Source organism: Lytechinus pictus, chromosome 12 (assembly GCF_037042905.1).
Source record: "Lytechinus pictus isolate F3 Inbred chromosome 12, Lp3.0, whole genome shotgun sequence".
In the NCBI taxonomy this organism is placed as follows: domain Eukaryota; kingdom Metazoa; phylum Echinodermata; class Echinoidea; order Temnopleuroida; family Toxopneustidae; genus Lytechinus; species Lytechinus pictus.
Window position 1 is genome coordinate 8,811,063 of NC_087256.1, and position 27,680 is coordinate 8,838,742.

Here is a 27,680-nt window from a genome sequence, read left to right on the forward strand (position 1 = left end):
ACAGCTTCAAGGCAAGGAGATTCTGATTCCACAGCGAGCACCCTCAAACCGAATGAGAAGCAGCTATCCCAGGATGCAATGCATGATCTCGCGTCAGAATCAGAGCGCCCAAGCTCAGTTATGAGGTAGGTGGAATTAGTCTGTTTTCTTTCAATTACTTTCCCTTCTTTAGTAATGTGGAAAAAGATGTGACAATAAACACTGATAGTAAGATGATAAAAAAAGAAATACATTAATCTAAAAAAACAAAGTGCATAGAGTAATTTGATACTGCAATATTTTTTTCAAAAGAATTCTGGTAGATACAACAAACAGGCATGATATTCTCCCAACTAAAATCGGAATTCCAATTTTTTTTTTATAAATTTTTTTAAAAGATTTTTTTAGTTTTAATATTTTTATTTTAATTTTTTTTTTACATGAAATCATTTGCCCAAGAACATTCTCACGTTGTTTTTTACTGCACTGTTTTAAGTCAAAGGATAAAGCTATCATGTAGACTCACCTTGAAAAATCACTTTCGATTTCTTCACTATGCAAGAGCTTGTAACCCCAACCAGGGCTTTGGCGGGGACTTAGCCACCCTTGGCTACTTTTCAGATTTTTTTTCAGAGGAGAATATCATGCCTGAACAAAAGAGTATTTAGATAAGCCCTTTTTAGTATTCATTTTAGTGAATGAGGGCCCCCTAAAATATTTCATGCATTGATTAGCATTGTGAGAATAATTGAGAAAAATACATGACTTTCCAGGGGGGGGGGGGGTTTAATCACGCCAAAGGCAGCTAGTGTGCACATTTTAATGATGATCATGCGGTCAACAGTTGACTGCTCCCAATTCTTGTTAGGTGTCAAAGTACAAAATAGCCTAGTCTTTTTAGGGTAAAAGAAGAATTGAATGAAATCTGTATTATTTTCTGTTCAGCATTGATGAGCATAGAGGCAGTGAGTCAACAAAGAAGAAGAAAAAGGTCAAAGGTAAGTCTCAAACATTTTGCTGTGCAAGACATGAAGAGTCTTTGCCAGTCATAAATGATAATTATTATAATTAGGTATATTGTAATACATTGTCTATTTCTTATTCTTAGGCATACTGTAATATTGTAAATATGCCATATGAAATGTATTGCAATATGAAGGAATAGAAGCCCTTCATGAATTACTAAATGGATAAGATCAATACTACCATCCAATGACAAAAGGAAGCAAATCTTTTTTTTTTAATCTTGATTTGGGATAATTTAGCAGTCATTTTTATTATTTTGCAATGTTCGACTTACTCAAATTATGTCAAAGCTTACTACATTGAGAACTATGATGATACAATGAAATTTTTCTTAATATTTCAGGATTTTCTCTAGTGATTATTGCTCACTGCTAAAACTCAAGTTTTTGTTTTGGTGGTTGCATCATATCTTAGGGAAGTTTGTCCAGTCCAGATACATGCAGAGTCTGTCCAAGCCAGCAGCATCAGCACCTAACATCTCCACGACCGGAGCCATGCGTATCATGAGCGGGACCAAGTCTAATATCACTGTGACAGGAGCCAGGTCTAACATCAGCGGGTCCAGGTCTAACATCAGTGGGTCCAGGTCTAACATCAGTGGGTCCAGGTCTAACATCAGTGGGTCCAGGTCTATCACCATTGGGTCCAGGTCTAACACCAGTGGTGCTAGAGCCCAATCAGCCAGTACTGCTGGGGCCAGAACAGTGAGGTCAGGGGTTGGTGTCAGTAGCAGTGCTACGAACAATATCTCTGTCAAAAGGGCTGGAAGATCAAAGGTATTAAACTGGTTGAATACAGGGGAGCCTTTCATGGAAGGACTTGATCCGAAAAGTCCTGTTTTATCTGACAGTTACCATAGTAACAGTGCTTCTAAGCCAATCAGAATCAAGGAGATTTGTCCGATGAAAACGTTGATGAAATGCTCCCCAGGATTCTGCATTTGATTGTGTGATTCACATTTCAATAGTTGAAATTGATTTCAAGTGAGATGAAATTTATTTTACAGATGGATGAATTTGATTATAGCTTTTGAAAATACTAGTGTAATACTTGATTCATTATAAAGAGATAGCTCTATAAGTAATTTAGGAGAAAAGTTTTTTTGCACAGTGGATTAAATATCCAGCACTCTGAGAAAAAATTGGTCTCAAGAAACTTGTTTCTGGTTTATCTTTGCAACTTCAATTTTGACAGTAGGAGGAGAAGCATTACTCTTTCGGCTAATCAGGGAGAGCCTTGTCTGATGTCTTATTGTGGGTTTTGAGGTGGATAGCCACATATGACAGATGTGTATCCAGCCGGATAACACACAATAATTTAGAGGGGCCGACTGATGTGCACAAACAATACTGTCCCTGAAATTGTATTGTTTCCTTATCTTGCTGGATCCACCAGTGATATTTGACACTTTCCCATGCTGTGAATCATTGTCATCATTGCCACCATCATAAATGATAATTTTTCTCCAGGCTACCAGTGGAAAACCAGCTCCAATGAAAGCTACCAAATCCTTCGCCCCTGCACCCTCCACCACCACCACCACCACCACCGCTGCACCTGCTGTAACCTCAACCCACCAGGACAGACACCACTCTACCGGTGGAGACAGTCATTTCAGCACCCCTGTCAATGTCAAAAAGAGGTTTGCCTCTACCCCTTCTGTCAATACTTCTCATCTTCCTGGTGCCCCTAACATCAATGCATCAACCATCGGTAGTACGTCCATCCTTGGGGCCAATATGTCCGCCATTGCTCATGTTGGTGAGTGCCATGATTATTTGAGATAGTGTTAATGTTGATATCGTGTTTTATTTGTTTGTTTTGCTTCAGTATTTTTGATTTGCAAACTCCTCCTTTCTTTATTTTATGTTGCCATGGTATGTTTAAGCTGAAACTATGTTTATGCTGATGACTTGTTCACTCTACGAATGATGCTCAACCTTATTCTTGTTCTTTTTCATTCTTACTCTTCCTCTTCCTCTTACTCCTTCTGCTCCTCCTTTTCCCTTTTCTTCTTTCTATTCTTCTTTTTCTCCGTTTTCTTTCTCCTCTTTTCTTCTCCTGCATTTTATTCTCCCTTTTCCTCTTCTGCTCTTTTGCTTTTCTTCTCTTTTCTCTTCCTTAATTTCTTCTCTTCTTCCTTTTCTTCTGACGTTCTTCTTTCTTCTTATTCTTCCTCCTCTTCTCTTTCCTCTTCCTCTTCCTCCTCCTCTTCTTTTTATTAATTCTTTCTTTCCTTTCTCCTTTTCTTCTTCCTTATCTCATTCTTCTCTTTCTCTTCTTTATATCATACTTGTCACTTTCCCCTCCCAGATTCTTCCAAACTGATGTCAGATAAAATGAGAGATTCTCATGATATGAGGGATGGCTCAAGACGAGAGAGAGGTAACATCTTTTTCATACCCATTTATAAATTTGATGAATATTACACTCTAATTTATAATATATTGCATTTATGAGGTGCCGATTATCTTCTTGCCTATTCAATGGTGCACTGTATATTTCCCCGGCTATAGCTCCAGCTGCTAAAGGCGCTTGGTGCATTCAAGGAATTAATCCTGCTGGGTACCCATTCACCTCACCTGGGTTGAGTACAGCACAATGTTTGTAAATTTCTTGCTGACACAAAAGATGTCATGGCTGAGATTTAAACCCATATGTCACTGTGATTGAAAGGAGAGAGTCGTACCCACTAGACCACGACGCCCCAATGAAAGAAAAAGCAATAGACTCGGTGAGGGAGTGGAGCAACCGGGCCATCGAGGGGAATGTCATGGAGGGCGGAGACATTTATACATTTTAAAGTATTTTCACAATTTTGTTGCCTTTAAAGAATGAGTATTCATGGACTTTGTATTGTATTCATATTCTCCATTTCATTTAGGTATGTCAGCAGACATGACTGGACAGTTTTCTGGTCTCTCAGTCTCCCCAACCCAAGACTCTGCCTATAGCTCTTTAGGACATAAGGTAACCCAATTATGATAGCACCCTTTTTATTGGTTGCTGGTCCGTGATTTGACCAAAGATGAAACAGTTATCTTGATCGGCCCTTGCCATTTAGTGGTTGATTGCAATCCTTTGTGTTCTGGAGCCCTGGATAGTGTCTATATTGTGTAACTTGCCTTCATGATTTTAAGAAGTATACAAAAGACATGAGTGGGAATAGTGATAATTTCTGCAAATGTTTCTTCTTTTTAATCATATGTACTATTTTGGATGGAGGGTTATTTTTTTTTTAATACATAATTATCATCATCATCATAATCATTATTATGATTACTAATGTTTTTTATTCCATTTATTCTATTTTCAATTAATATCATTCTTAATGATTCATTATCATTAATGATATTTTAATTTATTATCATTCTTTTATTTCTTTGTGCGTGTGTTTTTTGGGGGGAGGCTTCACCAATGCTAGAAAATTCAGTTTATGACTTGTCTACAGAGGGAGACATTTTCATAAAAATCACCTTCCTTTTGAGTTTGCACTAGTTTATATGTACATTCAGATATTAGTTTGAATTTACACTTCTCTGTTCAGAGTAATGTCAATACATTTCTTGCGTGCACCCTGTAATCTTTGGATATTTACTCTTGTTTTTTTACCTGGAGTTTATATAAAAACAACCCGAAGGTTTTACGTACTTGATGTTGGAATAGTCTGTTAACCATTTTGATTTCAGCTTCTGTATTGTATTTTCTTCATTTTCCAGCAAGTGAAGAATTGGAGCCAGTCAGATCTTGATGTGATGTATGCCAGGTATTTACAGGCTGTTTACCTAGACACAAAGGTAAGACTATTCCTATCATTCAAAACATGAGCTCCAAGAATGTCACCCTGAGCTCAAGTTAGTTTCAATGAAAGCAGATAAATAAAAAAAACCTTAGGAGTGAACGTTTGGCAAAACTCCATTAAAAAATAACAGGATTATTATTATTATATATATATTTTTTTATTGTAACATCACTTACAACCTTAACTCAAACCAAACAATAAACATAATGACAATAGTAATAATTATTATAATAATCAAAACCGAACCCTAATCCCTGTTATATATTTCTGAACCGAAAACCCTTTCACAACCTTATGCTTTCTGAAACAGACTCATTAAGAATCGACTGAAGATTGACTAATGATGTCATGATGTCACATAAGTGAATGAGATCTGAGCTCTTTTTTAGGGGTGGAGCTTTGCCAGTTGAAAGAGTATTCTTTTAAAAAAAATGTTTAAAATTCCATGAGGCATAATTGGATACTTAAATAGTAACATATGATTTGTATTCAGCACAGTGAATTAATTCAATTTTAATTCATTTATTTGCCACTATTAAATGAAAATCACATCAAAATTGCTCGGTTATCAGTAAAAAACAATGAAACAATAAATATAAATGCTTACAAAAACAACAGATAGACAAAGTACGCAACCTTCAAAGAAATTAATAGGAATCAACTTGAATTCAAATGGCGTGGGACCTTTAAACTTATGTTGTATATCCTTTTTATTTATGATACTCTACTTGCATTCCTTTATTCTACAGATGAAAAAAGTGATAGCAGACAAAGAGAAAGAAGCAATGGTAAGATTTTTATGTTCAATATTTGTAATGTTCGATTATAAGAAGTTTCAATAATTTTACTTTCTTTGCCTTGTCTGTCTAATTATGTCAATTTTAACAATTTTCTGTTCATTGAAATTCGAATTTGACCATGAGATCAGAATTGAAACTGTCTATTGGCAATTTTTGCCTGTGAGTTTGAAGCTTTATGAAAACATTATATCATGGAATTTTCAATCCTGTTGAAATGATTTTAAACCAAGAGTAGTTACAGGTTTTGGAACTTTACTGATTATTCCTATTTTCATATATTGTTTACAATATTGTATGCAAGTATGTCAATTTTGTCATCCTTTTTACCACAAAGTATATGTCATATGATTGAAACTAAAATCTGAATGTTTGTTTATTGGGACACACTACAATTCATAAATATCTCATGTCTGTCTCTTGAAAGTTCAATAACCTCTAAGATGTCAGATGAAATGTTTATTGTTAATTTTCTTTTCAGGTTGAAATTCTGTCATAATAAATTCTTTTATTTTATTTTTTATTTGTTTCCAGAATCATCTGTATGGCATGTGGCAATTGAATGATGAACTTCACAAGAAGAAATCACAGTTAGAACTGAAGCTAGCAAGATTAAAACACGCTAATACACTAGACCATCATCTAGATATAATGGTAAGAGCAAAATCACATTTATAATGCCCTCCTTGAACTGCACACTTATATATTTGATATGATTTTTTTTTTTCATGACATGGACATTATATTTACACTTGGATATTCATATTCTCAAAAGATCTGAAAAAATAATATCCATCCTTTTTACAGCTTCTTGTCTGACACTGCAATTGGGAATAGCCCTACTTTTCTGCAGGCCCAGGTAGTAAGGAATTATCTATGGGGCTTGCTAACTTTTGCAAAAACTATTGTAAACACATAGCATGCTGAGGATAGTTTGGTACTTAGTGATGAGAATTAGGCATCCCTTTGCCCCATTGATGGTAGAAGACTATGCAAATTATTGTCAATGGAAAAAATCATTTCCTATTTGGAATATCCTCTTCTGTATGAATACAAATTGCATTTCTAACCAAAGTGATATCATAGGCCATAGCAATCTTACAGGGGGTGTTATTCAAAGCAGATTTGGTTTACTCAGAGCTTAGAATTGTAGTAAAATAAAAATTAAAAAATTGTTAAATTCTCTGGTATGTAATTCAAACCCCATACATATATACATGTAGATAATATGTATAAACTTGCAGTAACTGATAGCTAATAAATTGTGCATTGCGAAAAGTATGTGCAAAAGATCAACTGAGAAATATGAAGCTAAAATGGCAGTAATTCATACAGTTTTCAGTTATATTGTAACCATATTTGTTGTCAATATCATGAAATATGTACATCCAACCTCCTATATACGGGACTATCCTGAAATAATTCCTTTCCAGTTTGGGCTTAATAGCTCTGAAATTATCATGGCTTGAGCAGTTCATGAGATGAAGTTAAAATTCAGAAACACTGGGGTCGGATGTACAAAAAGTTTGATTATTTATGGAAAGGTCCCATGCCAAGAAAAGGTCCAGTTATGATTGCACACTTTCGGTAAAGGATGCTAGATTCAGACCACAGTTTATATAAGATGATTCAATTAAGCATGTACTACTACCCTTTACCTGAAGCACAAATTATGACTTTTTTGCCCGTTAAGTGGTAATTATACCATTGAATCCATAAATCATGGTTTGAATTCATGCCAATTTTGTGGATTCAGATGATTAGCAAGACCTTAGTTGAGCTCATCATCCTTCTCTTTTTCTTTTTCTTTTTTTACTTGACCGGGGACAGTGCATGGACATTAACTGTATAATTGTTTGACAAGTTGAATAATTAGTAAAATATAAGCTTTTGTGAAATTCCCAGAATGGTGCTTCTGAAAGCTTTTTGTAAGTTACTCACAACGTTTGATTTCCATCACCTGAAGTTGAAATTTGTTCTTTCTAGTCAAACTTTCTCATTGTTAACTAAAATAACAAACACCTGAATAGATAATTCAATAAATGTCTCAATTTTATTAGTTTACAGGAAATGCACTCCCATTTTGTTAAAATAAGGACAATTTTTGTATCTCATCTGGCACAAGAAAGGGTCACCAGTTGTGCAAAGCTTATAAACAAAACAAACTATTTTACATAATCTTAAAACACTTTGAAAAGAAATAAATGATAATTGGTTTCTGCTGACCAATCAGGGCCCTGTTGCATAAAAGTTACCATTATGGTAACTTTGCCATCCAATGTTAACTTGCATGGAATCCTTTATTCTGATTGGCTGTTGATCATCGTTACCATGGTAGTTACCATTGGATAGCAAAGTTACCATAATAGTAACTTTTATGCAACGTGGCCCAGAATGCTTCCATTCTAGCAGTTGATTGATCAAGGTTTATGATTTTATTTTATTGATAGGAAACTGGTCTTGGCCCAGTCACAGCTCACCTGTCTCAGTTCAAGCAGGAATACAGTACCTTAGCCCATGCTCTGGACACCACACGACACCAGGTGGAAATGACAGATATCTTACTCCCTCAAGATAAAGATGCATTCCATGGTATGTTGGTAGAGTTGATCTTCTTTTAGGAGATTCCAAATAAGTGTGTGTCCTACCTCCCTCTATATTTGGGACTTTTATGAAGTGATTTGTCCCTGTTTTCTAGTCCTCTGAAAGGATTTGTTGCCCTCAATTGATCATGGTTATTCATGATTGTATTTGAATGTTTTTTTATGAGAATTGGAAATAAAGGAAATGAAATGAAATGGTTTGAGCAGATCACGAAGTGAAGTAAGAATGGAAAAAAATTAAGGTTGAACGTTGAAAGTGGAAGTTCATTATTTTATGGAATTGCTCTTTTTCTCTGTTTGTCTGTGTTCTTTTTATCTTCTTATTCGCATTTCATATCATTTTATTTATTTTATTTTATGAAATTGATTGTGAACTCACATTGTTCGTCTTCAGACATTTTGATGAGTATGTTTTAAAAAAACAGAATTGAATTTCAATTTCAATTCTTATTTTTCATCTCCTTCATTTTCTCATTCATCTCCTTCAACTTCTCCTTCACCTTTTCCTCCTTCATTTTCTCTTTGTCTTTTCTTCTTCTGCTCTTTCTATCATCATAATTGTGTTCTACCTTCATTCTTTTAGATTCACTAGAAAGAGCACTGAACGAGAGTGAGCATTTGTTGGGTGAGATCTCCATGGCAACAAGAAACAAACAACCCAAGGTCGAGGCCTTTTCATCGGCAATTAGCATGCTGGAGAATGCAGTAGCTAGTGAGAGTGAAGAACTGAGGAGGTAAAACAGAGATCCAATAAACATGTCATAATGATAATAATCTGGTTATTTCTAAGTGCTACAGATTTATTATAACGCAGGTCGTCGGATTCAATCATTTATTCCGGTACACAACATATACACATCCTTCACACCCTGTCACAACGATGGAAAAAGTCATGAAAAAACGTCATAGAAAAGCTGTGAAAATGTCACTTAAAATGTCCCTAAAGGATCTTGCAGTTTTAATAATCATAACGATGATAATTTTCGTAGCATATTTTCCATATTACATGTTCAAGTGCACTTAATAGTGTGGCAATAGTAAAAAAAAAAGAAAGTAAGTTTTGAGAAGTTTTGGGAAGTTATTTAGAGATTGTTACTTGTTAAAACAAAATCTGGGTATGTTCTTGTACGGTTTGGTAGTAGCAGTTATGAATACTCTCTCACCAATTTGGTAGAAAGCATATTGGGAGATGGGTGGTTCAGTGTGGTGCCGTGAGAAGAGCAAATGGGAATAGGGACGTAGTTTCCTCAGAGCCAAGGCCCACGTTACGATTTGTGTATGATTCGACATTTGATCAAATGCATTTGCCATGTTTTTTTAATTTTTCAGTTAAAGAAATAGAATCATTTCCTTTAAAAATCAGAATGTCTGTGAGAATATTTAAATCAAAATTTTTGTTAACTGCAAGCCTGTATTTTGGATGATTTTGTGAAATTTGAAATGGATCACACAATTGCTATGACATCACAGGGGTCATGAGAATAACAACAGTTCTTCAGGAGTACCAAACCAAAGTGAAGTTCCTGCAAACCTTATCCTCATCCACTCTATCCTGCAAACCTTCAAATATCATAAAGTGAAAAGATAATTTACCAATCAAACCAAGCAGTATTGTGAGTTCTTTAAACTCCTAATAATTTTCTTCTTTATCACAGATGTCAAGAACTCTTGGCTGCCACATCGTCGTTAGCAACGCACGAAACATCATTAAGGATTCAGGATTTAGAGCAACGGTCTGCTGAGTAGCCAAAGTTTGATACAATCGATGAACAAATATGATAGACTGGTATGATGAAAGTACATGGAAATGACAGGCATTTGCTGGGTTGTTGAATTCTACTTTGGATGATCAAAGTTTACACAAATCCATGTGTTGTGAAGTGTAAGGAAAATGTCTTAATTGTGAGACTTTTCAGCATATCATCTATAGAGATTGATATTCATAATGTGAACCCACAGAAAACAAGATGATGGCTACACTACCAAACTCTCATTATTTGTTTGGCATCACTTGTGCCTTGGAGGGGGGAATCACTGTGACCGGTAGGTCTCTCCTCCTGATGTAATTGATAGGGAATGTGCAGAGGGATGACTACAGTGGGTTCTTACTTCTTAAGATGCATAGGTGGTAGATCTCATATTAACCTCCCTTCTAAGGAATGGATTATTTTCTTTTGAAAGATAGCATCTGTGAAACGAGCAAGGGCATGTAACCACACGGCGTGGGCTTCAGACATCTGCCAAAGGTGTTCTTTAATCCATGATCTTTGTTTCGACAGGCAGAGGCCTACTGACTGCCTACTCGCTCACTTGATGGATGCTTTTTGCATTCACACATATCAGTTGCAGTCCTTAACTGCTAAGTGTTTTCCGGGAAAGGCTACCTTTCTAAAGGGAACATCTGAATATTACAGTATAAATAAGAACAAGAAAAAGAGCAACAAAGACTTCTAAGGCTAGTGAGTGGGGAATGAGGTAAATTAAACAGGTATCTATTGTCAGGGCCTTGGTGGCCCTGGATTACTTTGTGGTTGTACATCATAGGAAACTATGTGAATTGCGAGTTTAGGTTGCCAAGAAAGTTAATTATTAACCGAGAGATGTGTAAGATAGTAGTAGCCATGTTACTAAATTCTTCATTTGTTTAGGCTTGTAAGGAAGTTTCACAGTTTAATTCGTAAAAATGACAATGCAAAATATTTAGCATATACATTACTTGAAAGATGAGGTCTTGGTGAGGTCATTATCAATAATACTAGTTCAGTTCAGAACTATGTAAATGTGTGAAGAACATGTCAAAGTGCTCTGTTAGGACCATTTGCACCCGCATTTGACACACTATGTCAAAGTTGTAATAGAAAGTGGTATTGAAATAATACAATATGGATTGTATATTTATTGACTGGCTTTGAGGAAGATACCATATATATTTCCCGAAGTAGTCTCATATTGCCCGAGTGTTGACGAAGGCAATGTTGGTTTACTGAGGGAAATATAATGTGGTATCTCCCGAAAATTAAATCCATTCAATATTATTATTTTTACTACCTATAAGCCTACAGCTGTGTGATGTGTACTTCACGCTATTTTTGTAGCAATTTATATTTGTTTAACTGTTGGTACTTCTGAATTCAGGATATTCATGAACGTGATGAAGTAATCCTGGCTAAGTTATGTGACATAAGTGTATTCAGCGCAGTTGTGCATCATGCATGTCGCGCACATATACTTTGCGTGTACACAAGACTTGCGCTTGGGATTGATGAATGGGGATGCAGATATTATGGACCGATAATTTACTACACGGCCGCAATAAAAAATTGATAAATTCACGGACGAAGGGTGCATGAATATTATGGTCCCTTTTCATACAGCTGAATCCTGGCTTGGCCATTGTGACGTATTTTGTGTTGAGTTTATCAATCAGACAGACAAAATATGCGTGGATATCTTGTCTCCAAAATGCCTCATTCAGGTTATAATCATCATTATTTCCAGATTAAAGATATAATGGCTTCCATAAGTTATATGTTATGAATAAAGTCATGCACATTACTACTGTAAATTTGCAGCATTTTCTATTTCATTACATGAGGTGATCCAAACATTGGTGGAGCAGAAGGACCTTATTTTTCTACAAGGCCGATTTTACAATACTTTTCTTAGATTCCCCCCAAAAAAAAAAATCTTTTACTGCTTTAAAGAAAACACAATTTTCTCACTTTGAATTCCTTGTTATGGGTGATTTGTTGGCCTTACTTAATTTAACTCACAGGCACATCATTCAAGACATAAGGAAAATGTAATTCGTAAAGGAAAATGTAATTCGTAGCATCCCACTGCTGCCACCATAAGAATGTAACATGCATCAATCCCACTGCTGCCACCATAAAATTGTAGCATGCAACATCCCACTGCTGCCACCATGGAATGTAGCATGCAGCATCCCACTGCTGCCACCATAGGAATGTAGCATGCAGCATCCCACTGCTGCCACCTTAGGAATGTAACATGCAGTATCCCACTGCTGCCACCATAGGAATGTAGCATGCATCATCCCACTGCTGCCACCCTAGGAATGTAGCATGCAGGATCCCACTGCTGCCACCATAAAATTGTAGCATGCAGCATGATTAAGATTTGGCCACAAATCCAAACTTGTTCCTGACTTTTCGTGGACAGTGCCTCCTATTTCTTTTTCCCTCTTGCTTTTCAGATTTGTAATTGCCTTTGGAAATCTTTGATTGGCACATCTATTTTCCATAATTTCCACATATCATTAAATAAAATGACAGGAAGAAAACTCTTAGGAGAGCCATAATAAGTGAGTTTCAAATTTTCGACCTTTTATTTCAGATCATCATCGGGAACTGACATGAAGAGGAATACTTGTTGTATTTATATGGAACTAAATCAATTTGAAACTCACGAATTATGGCTCTACTCAAGAGTTTTCTTCCTGTCATTTTATATCTATAATCTTGTTGATTTTTTTTCTCCACAATGTGAATCTCTTGTTTTGTAAATTCATGTAAATGTATTTATGAATAAATAATATTGCTTATAACATGTGGTTATGTCATATAATCATTTTGTGTGTGTTTGTCAGAGGATGGCTTTGTCGTAAACATGCAATTCTAGAAAGACAGAATGTCATTGATCAGGGTATCACATATATAATGGTCATGTTTTACCCATATGTATATAAACAATTTAGATTTCTTCAAATTCTCAAATTCATCTTCTCTACCAAAATAGCTATTTACATTCTACAGGGATTTGATCAAACATGACCATTATATCTGTGATACCCTGGTCAATAACTTAAGAGAATCATATAAAAATTGAAGATTTAGAGTTACCCTAGGTCCCTAGCCTAAGAAAACTGTTAACTGATAATTATAACTGTTAAAATGTTTTTTGATATGTACAACTAGATTATTGTACACCTAGCCGATATATATTTCATTTCAAGTGAGTGAATATTTTCCGTTTGAAAACGGCTAACTGTTTTTACTAGATTTGACAAAACATTCGTAATGAAATGATAAAATGGCAAAACTAAATTCTTACATAGTACTGAAATTTATTTTATATCATCACCTTTGTCTAGGGTTGCAAAGCACATGCCATGCGGTAACTGCATCAACCACCCCCCTGTCTCTCCCGCTCTCTCTTTCGCCTTTTAGTCATGGACCCTCGGTCATTTTTATCAGTAAATTAACCCCTCATTATCCATTGACCTTCAGTACTGTCAAAATACTTAGCAAACAATCGCCAGATAATACCAGATATTCTATTTTTATGATGTTTTATTGTTCTCTCAAATTCATACAATAATATTCACAAAGTAACAAAAAAAATAATTTGTACCAATTTATTGAACCAATTATACAAACCATGCAATATTATTTAAAGAAACCATAACGTAAAAACTAAAATATTACAATTAAATGAATTGCAAATATAAGAGAATAAAAACACGATAAATAGAGCACTGTTCTACTTCCATCCGGGCCTTGCATGCCCCCTCCTTACCCCCCCCCCCCCCTCCGACACACACGCAAACACCCGCCCGTCATTTCTAATATGAGAATTTTGAAGTTTTAATTCAGTGGTAAAATGGTTCTTGATATACTAGTAGGCCTAGAGTATAGAGAGAGAGAAAAAAAAAAAGAGATGATCAATTTGAACCAATTTTTAGCCCAAGAACTGAATTCGGTTGAATTTTCATTATAAATACAGTCGAATACAATACAGGGATGAAATAAAAGGATGGTTCAGAAATAGAGAGGAATGTGGATGGTTATATTGGAACGTTTTATTGATTGAAAATTCGTATGATTTCCAGCCAGGGGCTTAAAAATACAGTATACAAATAAATATGAAGAGCTCACTTGCAAAAGGGGTTAGGTCCATTAGTCATCAAATTTAATTTTTTTATCTCGATGTATAGATTTTTAGTAGCTCTATATAAGATGATACCAAAGAAAAGTTGAAATTCCCATTAAAAAGTGATCTAAAATGGCAAAGAAAAATCACTTTTTTCAAAAGGGGTTAGGTCCATTTCAGTTTGGTTGCAAAAGGGGTTGGGTCCACACAATTTTTTTTTTGGAAAAGAATATTTTAAAAAATATGAAGACGGTTAGATTTCTTTTGTACCCAATTTTATGTTCTCATGGTAGGGTATCATGAAAATTTAGTTTCGCATAAGAAAATTGCAATATGGGAGAATAAAAAAAAAAAATTCTTGGAGTGGACCTAACCCCTTTTCTAAACAAACTCTTCTGAAGAGCTCATTTGTCAAAAGGGGTTAGGCCCATTGTTCATAAATTTTATTGTTTTCTGTCTCAAAACATCTAAATTTTTTGTCGCTCTGATGAAAACAAGAAAATTTGAAATTCACATGAACACGTGAATAAAAGTGGCAAAGAAAAATCACTTTTTATAATAAAAATAGATTGGATTCGTTTCAGTTTGCTTGCAAAAGGTGTTAGGTCTACACTGATAATTTTTAAAAGAATAAAATAGAAAAAAATTGAAGACATGTAGATTTCTTTTATACCCAATTTTATGTTCACATGATTGGGTAGTACATCATGACAATTTAGTTTCTCATAAGAATATTGCAATAAGTGAGAATAAAAAACATGGTTTTTCTCAGATAGTCCAAAGTGGACCTAACCCCTATTGCAACCAAAATCTTCATATACAATTACAACGAAGTCGAGATAAAATATATCACAAAAGTCGAATTGCGAATGATCGAATAACAAATATAAAAAAATTATTAAGTTTTCATTATTAGATCATTTGAAAATAGTCGTAAAAAAGAATGACACGACCAATTTCAAATAAAAGGATGATAATAATTACACACTTAGATATTACTTATATCATATTAGTATGGTGATGCTATGTTGTGAAGGATGATGATGATGACCTAGAAAGATTATAATTATGATGATGATGATGGCGGAAGAGATGATGACGATGATCAACCCCTACCCATTGGCATTTTCCGCCTAAATCTGTGAAATTACTACATGACATGTCTCGCGCGACCTTTGAGCCAAAATTTGTAACGTCCGGATACGCGGTCCCGAAATAACGCAATATCTTGTGAGAGCACGTCAGACCCCAATAATGTTCGAGGAGTAAGACATGGGAGAGAGTTGTGAAGAGTAAAACCTAATCCTGAAGAGGAAAGAAGAGAGTAAAACCTAATCCCATTTTTAATCTGAGCGACGAGAAAGGTCTGAAAATTAATACACTTAACGAGTTATAATCATTCATGCATGACTGATCACAATTTAGATAAGGTGAAATATTTTTCTCTTTTAAATTATATATTCATGATAGGTTGGGAATTTTTGGAACTCGGCATAGTTCATCTCCTTTTTTACGCAGTGTTCTTACTGTATTGTGCACAAATATTTCCTGTGTACACGACTTCAGTTTTATATCAACATTTTTGTAAATTTATTTATGCAATAGAAGAATGATATCATTGCGGTAGCGCGAGGGAAATAATGGGGCAAGGCGAGGCAAAAGTGACTTTTTTTCTCAATTGAATGAAGAGGGCAATTATGGAGTTACACTATAGATCTCCATTTTTATACTCTCTCTTTCATTATCTCTTCATTCCCTTCAAATTTTGTCCTCCCCCCCCCCCCCCCCCCCTCTCGACGGTTTGTTTGAATAAAATGGCTAATTTTGCATTTTATAGAGTATTCAAAACGAAATTGAGGATTTTATTGGAAATGTAAAAATATTCGAGTCGTCGGTGAAAAAGGTGAAGAAAATGTGATTTCAGTTGAACTTTCACCTACAATGACAACTCCAGCCGTGATTGCTCTCGTATCAATGTACCTTTAGACTTGGTATTACAATATTGGTCAATTTTTATCCGTTATCTTGATAATATCGATTTATACAAATAAACCTTACGATGACCACTCTGATCTTGAACTGCTATTAACCTTAACCTTCAAAGTGAATTTCAAAAATGCCGCATGTTTACCTTTTATGGGAGCTTTGGGGTTTTTCCTCAGCCCATAATTGGGACGACCCCCCCCCCCCCCGAAAAAAAGGATGAATAAATTTCATGATGCGTACGATGTCTTTTGATAAATCTGTTTTCGAAAACCAATTTTTGCCCCTCCCACATAACATAAAATCTTGGGCATCATATTACTCGTTTTTATTCGACATAAAGTTCATGCTGCTACTAAAAAAATATATATATTAATGACGATGACGGTCAACATGCTTTTCATTTTCACTGCATGCAGTCTCTAAGTGAGGAAAGTGCAAATCGCTCATTTTTATCATTTTTATCTGTACTTGTCGGTGAGTAAATTTGATATTTATCGAAATCTTTCGGTTTCTCTTTATTATGTAACTTATTCAACAGCAAAAGGACGAAATAATGAATGCACTTACTGGAATAAATATCACTTCAGTGACAAAAAAATGGCTATTGAAATAGTATGCATTGTAGTTTCGAGATTTCGTTTCATTTTTGTGTAAATTCACATAAAGCATGATCACCATATACTACAATTCGAGGTAGATTGAAAATGTGTTCTTTTTTATTTCGTTTCTTGTGTTTGAATGAATATGAAGCAATGTATTGATCATAAATCGTTGAGTTCCGTTCAAGTGCGGCAAATTGTTTTCACTATTTCGAAATATTGGTAAATATGAACTACTAAACCCAACATAAAACTTCTTTTTTTTTGTAAACACTCATGGTAATTAAATTCAACGTGATTTTTCGCTTTCGAAAATTACGTATGATTTCCAATATTGAGATAAAATCATTATAATAGATTGAAACTAGCTAAAATTGCCTGGACGATTCTGAATCATTTTTCTTTTATTTTGAAATGCTTATAACAAATATTGAATGTTTGATTCAATGAGACTGAAATCAATTATTCAAGGGGAAATTTTGGTTTTAAGTTGATTGTAGGCACTATTTAGCATGGCCCTTTGAAGCAGGGGTGCTGAGGGTGCTGAAAGTACCCTTCAAGGTTTGCCTAGGGGGGGGGTGCTGCGTGTGTTATTCACCATAGGCAGACCCCCCCCCCCCCCATGGAAATGAGATTGGTATGCTAAATAGCAGAATTGTAACTTGTATCACCATCATTATTCTTTTTCAATGCCCTTAGGTTGTGAAAACCTTTTTTCTGCTTATCAAATTCAAATACCAGCAACCCCTATTAGAAATCGTTCCCAGGTCCCTGTTATTTCGTTCAATATGAATAAAACACTATTAGAGTTGATCTTTGGGCAAAATGACCAACTCCGACAATTTCTCTTGTGTAAATGCACCTTTGGACTTCAGTCTTATAGTACTATAAAGGCCAATTCTTAATCCTCATCTTAATGACAGATTTATGCAACTTATGCAGATTAACTTCACGATGTTGTCAAAACCAATCTGACCTTGAACTTCAATATAGATATTACTTGATTAATTTACATTTACATTGATTTATCGATACCCACTCAATTATATAAAAAAATAAAAAATCGAATAATCACGACAGAAAATTGGTATGGCCAGGGGCGATCAGTCACCTAAGACTTCGTTTTAAATTGTAACAGGTAGAACGCCACTGGCGGTCTCGCCTGCGTTGCGTAATCTAAAGCAGCAATGCTGACTTTTTTAAAAAAACACAAGTCACTTGATAATAACATACTAAATTTGTTGACCTCAAATGACCATTTACCCTGATCATGACTTGTGACCTACAACCCTTCAGTGAGACTTAATTGCAATTATGTTCAAATTTCATGAAATAGATCCATGCACTTTAAGTTGACATTTCAAAAACTTAACATTGGTTAATAAGATTTCAATGGTGACACAACAATGGTCATGCAGAGATAATCCATAAATGGCCTTTGACCGTGATTATGTGAACCGAAACTCGTGCGAAATGATCAGTGATATTTGATTCCCCTTATGTCCAAGTTTCATGAAGTATATCCATTTACCTTCCAAAACCTTAACCAAAGTTCATTGACCCTTAATGAACTTTGATGTTAATCATGCGACGGGCAACTCATAGCAGATAATCAATAGTATGTGATTACCTTATCTCCAAGTTCCATGATATATAGGTCCATACTTTTAAAGTTATAATCTTAACCCTGGTTAATATTTCAGTGTGGATACCCCCAACATGGTCAAAGTTCATTTACCCTAGATGACATGTGACCTTGGTCAAGTGCCCTCAAAGTGACACTTGATTATTCTTATGTCTAAGTGTCATGAAAGAGGTATATGATTATTAAGTTATGATGCATTTCCAAAACTTAACCTTGGTTAAGATTTCAATATTGACGACGCCATCGTCTCACTCTGCTGTACAGACGAGACAAAATATTTTGTATGAATCCCTCAACCGACTAACATGACCAAAGATCGTTTCCTCTTCCGCCCCACCCTCCCCTCCTCCAAGTTGAAATGGGTACACCATCACCACCTATATGAGTTCCAATTGACAAATGAACTCTTCTTCTTCTGCCCCCATTCTCAACCCCCTCCCCTTCCAAGTTGAAATGGGTACTGCATCACCGATGGCTTTCAATATATTCCAATGAGCGGCTTCCTCTTCCTCCTCCATTTCTCCCCTCCCCGATCTCCAAGATGAATTGGATACACCATCACCAATGACATCTAGAGGAGTTTTAGCTTCCCGAACGCCACTGATGTACCTCAAAATATTGCCAACTATTGTCGGTGGCTTGGAGGGGGGGGGGGGTATATAGTAACCACTTTTTCTCTCTTCCAATAAATTTCTCTATACCTCCTTTTCACTTTAAGAAATCTAATCCATATGTACTTTAAATGTTTTGATCACAGTAATATGGACTTGTCTCGGTTACTAGAGCCCCAATACTTTCTCATAACAACGGGAGTTGCTCTCTTCTCAATGTACATCGTAAAACACCTGATATCTCAACCTAAGAATCTACCACCTGGACCAACTGGACTTCCGTTCTTGGGAGTTCTTCTCAAGTTCATCAGGTAATGAGTGAACGCTAATTTAGACAAAGATAGAGAACCAAAAAATTACAGAGCGGAAACATGGACATATTGCTCTCCAATTAAATAGAGGGTTCTGTAAATATATCGAGTATGCGCGAAATGACAGTGTATATTGCAAGTGCTTGTCTGCTTTTTGGGGAAAAATTGTACCGTATTACACTATTTACCAGCTGGATCTATACAACTAGCGTACCTAAGGGGGGGCAGACTGCCCCTCCCCCCTGACGGGTCACAACTCATGCAGGGGGGCGTATCCCTGCCCCCCCCCCCCCCCTGATGAGTCACATGCAATGAAAACGGACGTGTTCCCCCTCTTTTTAACCTGAATACCTTTTTTTTTTTTTTTTTTTCAAATTTTTTCGCGGACGAAATATCCTCCAAAAATTTTGCCCCCCTTCTGGAAAATCCTAGGTACGCCAGTGATCTATACCCATGGTTCTATAGTATGAACAGATAATGGCGGTACAACTCTAATGCATCGTGCAGAGAATAAAATGCGTGTTTTCGTAACGACTGCTCAGACACCTTCTGGAACTCAGAAAATCTATTGCCCAAAGCCCTTCATGACAAAGCAGTCCCGAAAACAGTCTTTGTCGAAAATGGGGAATCAAAACAGCATGTGTCGTCCTGCATGGACAGCGGACAAACGACATATTTGCAATTTTCCGTCCGGTCCGAACCCTGGGACGATCTGCTTGACTATGGGGCGCCAAGTGTCCGCCAGTATTTTCCGTCCAAATCACGGCATTCCGTACTCAAAATGTGTTTTTATTCAGACGAAAATCATTTCGTCATGACGCTTTTTTATTTCGTACACAATTTTATTTTTTGTCACACAAATAAATTTCGTCTCGACGAAATGCACGAAATCAATTTCGTCTAGACGAAATGTAATTGCGTCCACAAAGTTTATTTGGCGTGCCATACGAAATGAATTTTTATCAAACGAAATGGCGCACCAAATGTCCGATGGTAAATTCCGTCCAATTCACGCCATTCCGTACACAAAATGTGTTTTTGTTCATATGAAAATCATTTCGCCATGACGAAAACCTCTCAGCTGCCCGTTGCGATTTGATGACTAGCATTTTCAATAGATTTACCACGTTGCACAATCCATCCCCGTTGCAATTACGAAAAGTACCTATTGAATGTTGTACATCGCGAGTAGGCCTATTCACATGACGATTGTGATCTGATGAAAGAGATTAAACTATACCCTAACACACAATTAAATATATTAAGTAGTTATCACTTTCGAGGACATGCATTATTTCGGTAACATAGTTATATGCTTGTCGATGATGATTGATGTCATGATTATGTGATCTATCCATGAGCGAACTGATACTAGTTATTCTCCACTGTCTTTTTTTTAATGGAATTTAAACTTGTGGCTCGAAAATTCATCTTTCTTGTAACAACATAAATATCTCGCACCGTAAAACAGTAGTCTATACCGTTTTTACAAATTAAAATTTGAATAGGTGTAGCAAATTACAAAAGAATCAAGAGTTAATATTCCACCATCAGCTTTTTAATTGCATATCATTTAGTAACATGCATAATATGACCGATTCCGCAAACTATGAATAAATGTCATAAATTCGATTTTTATAAAGCTTTCAATATATAGATTTTAATTTTACCTTTCCAATCTTACTTTGGCCTGAAGTACCCGTTTCATCGTTCTCAGAAATATTGTTTGCCTAAAAACCTTCTTCTCGTCAACGAATCTTCTGTACAGGAATAGTTCCGATCCAATTCCACTGTTCTCATCGTGGGCCGACGAGTATGGTGAGATCATGTCCTTTAAACTAGGACCCAAACCAGTGGTGCTTCTGAACACATACAGACTTGTCTTGGAAGCTTTCAAACACCCCGATCTACAGAATCGACCCAAGAGCCAGATGGTTAACGAAATCATTGGAAGGCCTAACAGCGGTGAGCTTTTTATGCATTACTTGTTGTTTGTGCATATAGGGTGAGTGTGTGCTCGCGTGCATGTGTTTGTGTGTGAGGGTGGGTTTGTGCATGTGTGAGAGGGTGTGTTGAAAAAAAAAAGTGTGTGTGCATTTGTGAATTTTTAATGTCGTACTTTTGGAGAGCTATTGTTTTACATTTTACCCATCTACCGGGACATCCTACAACTATAGAGCGTCCCTGGAATCCATGTCAATCAATTCATCATCTCATTTCACACTTTTTCATAGAGTAAACGCATGGTTTGTAAAAGGTTCAAGTTCGACCAAATTAAACCCAATTTGTGTGTATGTATGGCGGCACGTGTGAAGCGTGTGTGTATTTGTGTGTATTTGAGTTTTGTCAGACGTGTATCAATCAGATATGATTATTTACGTCTGGGACCGACCTTTAACGTCATCCATTCGACAGACGTGACCAGGGCTCTAACCTCGAACCTCTGTATGGCGGTACGTGCGAAGCGCTCCTGGTCGGCAATTATATGCCCACCTATGTCCGAAAATGGGCCCAGTTAGTGAATTAAATTATGTGGGTGTATGAGACCACGTCCTCAGTTTGCACATTAATGAGAAGAGAGTCCCCTATAATTACAGTTATTATCGTACCTCCATATTATATTGTTTGCTATATGTCTACAATTACTCCTGCTATTACAAATACCAGACTTTGAAGGCATGTTTTTTGTTTTTATCCTCAAAATAAATCTAGGAATAATCGTAGCTGAAGGGGAAGTTTGGCGTGATCACCGGAAGTTCACCCATTCTGTTTTCCGTGAGCTTGGCGTAGGGAAGAAGAGCTACGAAGACACTATCAGGACTGAGATGGATCAACTGATTGGGGCCATCGAGGAAAAGAAAGGGTCACCATTTAATCCCAATATTCTCCTCGGGAAGGCTGTTTCCAACGTCATCTGTACGATCATGTTTGGAACACAGTATACCTACGACGACGCCGACTTTCTGAAAGTAAAAGGCGTCCTTGCAAATCATCTAGTTATGCTTGTATTAATATAGGAACAAGTTCCTGCTAGTATTACCCATGTAAAAATTGCAGGTTACGTTAGATGGGAGCAATGGGATGCTAATTGTAACATTTTAGTAGCAGCGGTGGGATGGTGTTAGTAGCGATTGCGTGCTATAGTGGTAGCAACGGCTTGTTGCATTTAGTGGTGGCAGTGTACGTTGGATGTTACATTACTTTGTGGCAGCAATAGAATGTGGCATTACATAGGCAGCATGTTATATTACATGGTGGCAGAAGTGGGATCTTACACTATGGTGGCAGCAGTACGTGGGACGTGGCATTACTTTGTGGCACTGGGATGTTACATGGGGTTGTTACATTACATGGCGGCATGATTGGAATGTTACTTTACATGGTGGCAGCCGTGAGATTTTCGTTACTTGTAGGCAGCAATGGAATGTCCCATTTTCCTGATGGCAACGATGTAGTGTTATATTATTTTAATTAAAAATTATGATTATAATGTACTTATTTTGATTCACTTTGTAATTGACTATGGTGCATTCTTATACTGCATGCCATGACGACCCACTGAATTCTCCGAGAATATCCAAGGTCGTAAAATTGCAAGATTAAATTCACCTGAAACACTTTTTTTTCGCAACACTAATTTTATTAGGTACTAAACTTCATGAATGTCTTATCGCGCAACTTAGGCGGAGGAGGTTCAATATTGTATCTCCCCATCCCTGGATTGGCAAAGATTCCATTCGGAGTCCCTAAACTGTTGTCCAAAATCATTTCCGACTTCAACGACTTCGCCCAAGCCCAGATAGAAGCCCATGAGAAGACCATTGATCCTGATAATCCGAGAGACTACATCGACCGTTATATCATTAGAATGGCTCAAAAGAAGGTATGACTTATTTAGATAATGTGATACATACACCACTATACAGTGCGTATAAAAAACCGGACAGTTTTGAAAAGTCTAAAAAAAATTGTTTCAAATTATGATATCTATATTTTGATGTTAATACATGCTCTGAAATCTTATCTTTGAAATGCAATTTAAAAAAATAAATTTTGTTCACGCTTGAGCGAACACGGGACGTTTTTGTTGGGGGTTCAAAAAGAGGCTTGCGCCAGAATGGCAGAATATGATCAGACTTCTTGCTAATCAGCAGACTTCCTCTTAACCTTTTCATTATCTGTGCCATAACTTTCGAATTATGCTGTCAAATTTTATTTACAAATTTATTTATTTACTTTAATTATTTTGTTTTTTCATTTAAACTTCTTTTACCTTTGAATTTTCCTTCATAAGTAAGAAAAGAAGACTTTTTGCTAACCCAAGCAAGAAGATTTGCATTATTAATTGGGAAAACTTGTAATTATTCAAATCCTTTTATCATGTGAAACAATTTATGTCATGGTACCTTTAAAAGATATGAATCCATTTTCAAGGGGTTGATTCCTTGACCAAGTTAAATGATATGCTTGACAGGACAAACAGGAAGGGATTCATGTCTTTCAATGGCAATGGTGTATTGAGTCAATTTTGAAGGAGCTAGATATGGCAGATCGGGTAAAATGTATTAAAAAGTTGTGAGCGAGCGAAGCGAGCACAGCGAGCACGTAAATATTCCCACTTTTTTTCTTACAATATCAAATGCTGTAATAGATTTTGACATAACATTCAGAAAATGATATCATATTTTCTTTCTCTCTTTCCTTTTATTTCCTTTCCACTTTTTTTCTTGGTCATGATTTTTTTTTATTGAGGGGGGAGGCATCCCCGAGCCCCCGCCCATCTGTATGGCACTGTTCAAAGGCACCATAACCTTTGTAGCACACAATGAAGAAGAAATATTCAAAGCTAAAAGAGAACATATTAAAAAGAAACAACAACAGAACAATTCAAGCAAATAAATGGATTTGAAAATGAATTTTGACCGCATGATTTGAAAATTATGGCTAGATAATGAAAAGGATAAGAGGAAGTCTGCTGATTAGCAAGAAGTCCGATCATCATATTTATCATTTTATGCCATTTTGGCGCAAGCCTCCTTTTTAACCCCAGACAAAAACATTCCGTGTTCGCTCAAGCACGAACAAAACTAAAAAAATTTAATGGCATTTAAAAGATAAGACTTCAGAGCACCTATTAACACCAAAATATAGACATCATAATTTGAAGGAAAAAAATAGACTTTTCAAATCTGTCCCGTTTTTGTATACGCACTGTATATAACTTTTACATTATTGATATCTTTGTTAATGGTTATTTAATGGTCATTCATATTTAATAAATCCAAACCTGACAGGGCACTGACTCGACCATGGACCAGACTAATCTCAGAAAGTCTATCATGGACCTTTTCTTTGCTGGTTCGGATACCACTTCGACCACTCTGACATGGGCCATCCTATTCATGATCGCCTACCCTGAAGTGCAGTCACGTGTCCAGGCCGAGCTTGATCAGGTGATCGGCAGGGACCGTAATGCGAAGTTGGACGACCGCCCTAATCTACCGTATACCAATGCCGTACTGATGGAGGTATTTTAAACCTGATTTACAACTGAAAAAAATTATCAATTTTTACTTTATTTATTGTTATTAAATTATTCGTTGTTTAGGGTTTTTTTTTAGATTAAAGGGGAATGGAACCTTTTCAACAAGTGGGTTTGTGTGGAAAGAGAAAAATCAAAGAATAAGATCAAAGAAAGTTTGAGAAAAACAGACAAATAACGAGAAAGTTAAGAGTATTTTAATATTGCGATCACTAATGCTATGGAGATCCTCCTATTGGCAATGCGACAAAGATGTGTGATGTCACATGTGAACAACTTTCCCTGTGAGAGACTATAAAATACCCCTAAAATGTCCCTTTTTGCTCTTTCTTATGGTGATACAAACTCTTTATTCATAATGTATTCTTTAAAAATCCATATTACATGCCCTCTTATAGAAAGGATACATGAGGTACTGATAGATGTGATAAGAGAGGCAGTTAAAGTGAAATATGTAGAAAGGTAATGGAAAAGTTGTTCACAAGTGACATCACACATCTTTGTCGCATTGCAAACTGGAGGATCTACATTATGATAATGATCTAAACTTCAAATGCTCATAACTTTCTTATTATTTATTCAATTTTTCTCAAACTTTTGTTTATCTGTTTCTTTGATTTTTCTGTTTGAACACAGGCTATCTTGTTTCAAAGGTTTCATTTTCCTTTAATTTGCAATGTTTCCTGACTTTAAAATAGGCTTCTGTGATTTTAGTTTCTATACCATGCGAAGTTTCTCTCTCGCCTTGTTGAAGAGTGGCTATATAGTTGAAGCAGGTGCATGTCTCTCTCACTTCCCTGGTTGACGGAAAAACGCAGAAGTAAATAATTGGCCCAATACAGTGATCTACAAGTGTAATTAGCTACATCAATAGCCTAATGGTAGTCTATATTAGATCATTCAAGAAGAAGATCTTGGACTTCTTAGGCTTCTAATATCTTAGAGATAGGAAAATGCTCTGTCTACCCTACTAACACTTAGTGAACATCCCTTCCCCCCCCCTCTTTTGTGAAGATCCAACGGAAAGGGGCAATAGTGCCACTTGGTTTGCCTCACATAGCAGCTGCTGACGTCACTCTGGATGGCTATACAATTCCAAAGGGCGCCGTCATCATGGCTAATCTTTGGAAGGTCTTTAACGATGGCAATCTTTGGAAGGACCCTGACGCTTTCAAACCTGAGAGGTTTCTAAACCAAGCAGGAGAACTGATCAAGAAAGACGAGCTCATCTTCTTCAGTACTGGTAGGAAAACATTATGTCTTTATTCCAGTAAATTCGTCTTACGTATTATCCACTGGTAACTCATGAAAAATATTGAGGAAAATTGACGTGTTAACATTTTCGGTTGACACGGTTGAGTCGATATTGCTTATCACGGCCATACTCGGAGTGGGGCAATAAAACGTAAAAACGTTTAAATAAATGAGAAAATCGTACCATGCTGATTTAATGAGAGAAATATTCAATATTTTCAATTGCAATGGACAGGTCTGGTTTAGGCTTTCAGGGGCCATGGAACCGGGGGCTCCCCTTCTTCCTTAAAAAAAAAATATATACAATAACGTGAAAAGTGTTTATCTATCGGCCCCTGAGCTTACACTGCGGGGACTTAAAGGGTTTTGAATTAAGCCTTCTCGCAGTTTTGCAATACTATTTTGAATGTCTGTACACTTTGTGCACAGTGTACATTTATTCATATAAATTATGATTTAATGAAAGGTCATGTTTGAATAATTAATAATTATGTCTAGCTTTCTTAAATAAAAACGCTTGGTGAGAATTGTTCTTATAAATCAAAGAATATCATTATATAAGTCTATATACCTTCGCAGCTCTCATTTGGACTGTTTCTCTTAGCCTGTTTTGACATTCAATGCAAATTTTTACATTTAATACTTATGATCGAATCTTTTATCCTAACTCTTATCTTCACTACTCTCCCCCCCCCCCTCTTCTCTGTCCGCCCCTCTCTCTTTTTCTGTCATCACTCATTTTCCCTCCGCCTTCTGCCCTTCTACTCCTCTCTCCTTCTTTCACCATCTCTCATCGTCTCTCAGGTCGTCGTGAATGTCCCGGGAAGCAGTTAGCCAGGGTTGAGGTTTTTCTAGCATTTACTACTCTTCTCCATCGATTCACGATGAAGAAGCCCCCTAACTCACCCCCACTGTCATTCAAAGGAATACTTGGTATTGCTAGGAGTGCCTCACCATTCGAAATATGTGCGGCCCCACGAGACTAATAGGGAATTTTCGTACTCCAACAACATATTTAAGAACACAGTAAACGTATTGAAAGGCCCATCAAAATAATGACAAAGATAAGGTGGGAGGTCTTTGTCGAAAATTGGTGAACCGGAACAGCAGTCCTAAGTTTCGGAGCTGACGAAAAATTGCAATTATGTCGTTTGTCCAGAGTCCATGATGAAACAATTGTTTGAATTCACCAATTTTCGATAAAGGCTTATTGGGTGATTTCTGTCATGAAGGGCATTTGACAATTCATTTTCCATTCTTGAATCTATTCTGCGTCCCTGTGTGAAAACGTCCTAATATATTATTTTGGCTGATCGAAGATTTTTGCCATTTAGGCCGTTTTAACTTTGGTAGAAAAGTGTATACAGAGTATTGACTGCTAATGTTCAGGACCACGCATGCGTGCGTGTGATAGTTGATGACTGTCCAAACTTTTGAAGGCGGGACAATTTGGGGCGGGTGGCCCAGATCTTGAAAGACTTGTTTCGTTGCCAGCCAAAATGTTACATGGGCACATGGGTGTCGATCACGGGGGGGGGATGGTGGGATATATCCCTTCCCCAATATTTCAAGTGGGGGGGGGGGGATGGCCTGTATTATCATCCCCCCCCCAATAATTTAGGGTAGAAAATTT

At 36.4% G+C, this 27,680-nt stretch overlaps 2 protein-coding genes across 2 annotated transcripts; both read left to right on the forward strand.

Annotated features, from left to right (window-relative positions):
• LOC129273266 (uncharacterized) lies at positions 1-11,882 on the forward strand. The gene is made up of 12 exons (XM_064107814.1): positions 1-125; positions 925-977; positions 1,420-1,781; positions 2,475-2,766; positions 3,319-3,390; positions 3,890-3,975; positions 4,725-4,802; positions 5,557-5,595; positions 6,139-6,258; positions 8,055-8,196; positions 8,791-8,941; positions 9,863-11,882. The coding sequence occupies exons 1-12, from the start codon at positions 79-81 to the stop codon at positions 9,951-9,953; spliced, it is 1,533 nt and encodes a 510-aa protein (XP_063963884.1). The 5' UTR covers positions 1-78; the 3' UTR covers positions 9,954-11,882.
• On the forward strand, positions 10,178-27,209 carry LOC129273267 (cytochrome P450 2J4-like). Its single transcript, XM_054910288.2, is given in 9 exon segments — positions 10,178-10,250; positions 18,103-18,150; positions 19,113-19,251; positions 21,020-21,216; positions 21,964-22,220; positions 22,898-23,134; positions 24,546-24,779; positions 25,808-26,036; positions 26,852-27,209. Coding segments are annotated over 9 exon segments (1,596 nt in total). The 3' UTR covers positions 27,034-27,209.
• Positions 27,210-27,680: the final 471 nt, after the last annotated feature.

Bases quoted from the DNA above. Each gene is read 5' to 3' on its own strand.
- LOC129273266 (XM_064107814.1), top strand. From the start codon at position 79: ATGCATGATCTCGCGTCAGAATCAGAGCGCCCAAGCTCAGTTATGAG. The intron at 4,803-5,556 runs GTAAGACTATTC...TTTATTCTACAG, and splicing joins CTGTTTACCTAGACACAAAG to ATGAAAAAAGTGATAGCAGA. The intron at 6,259-8,054 runs GTAAGAGCAAAA...TTTTATTGATAG, and splicing joins ACCATCATCTAGATATAATG to GAAACTGGTCTTGGCCCAGT.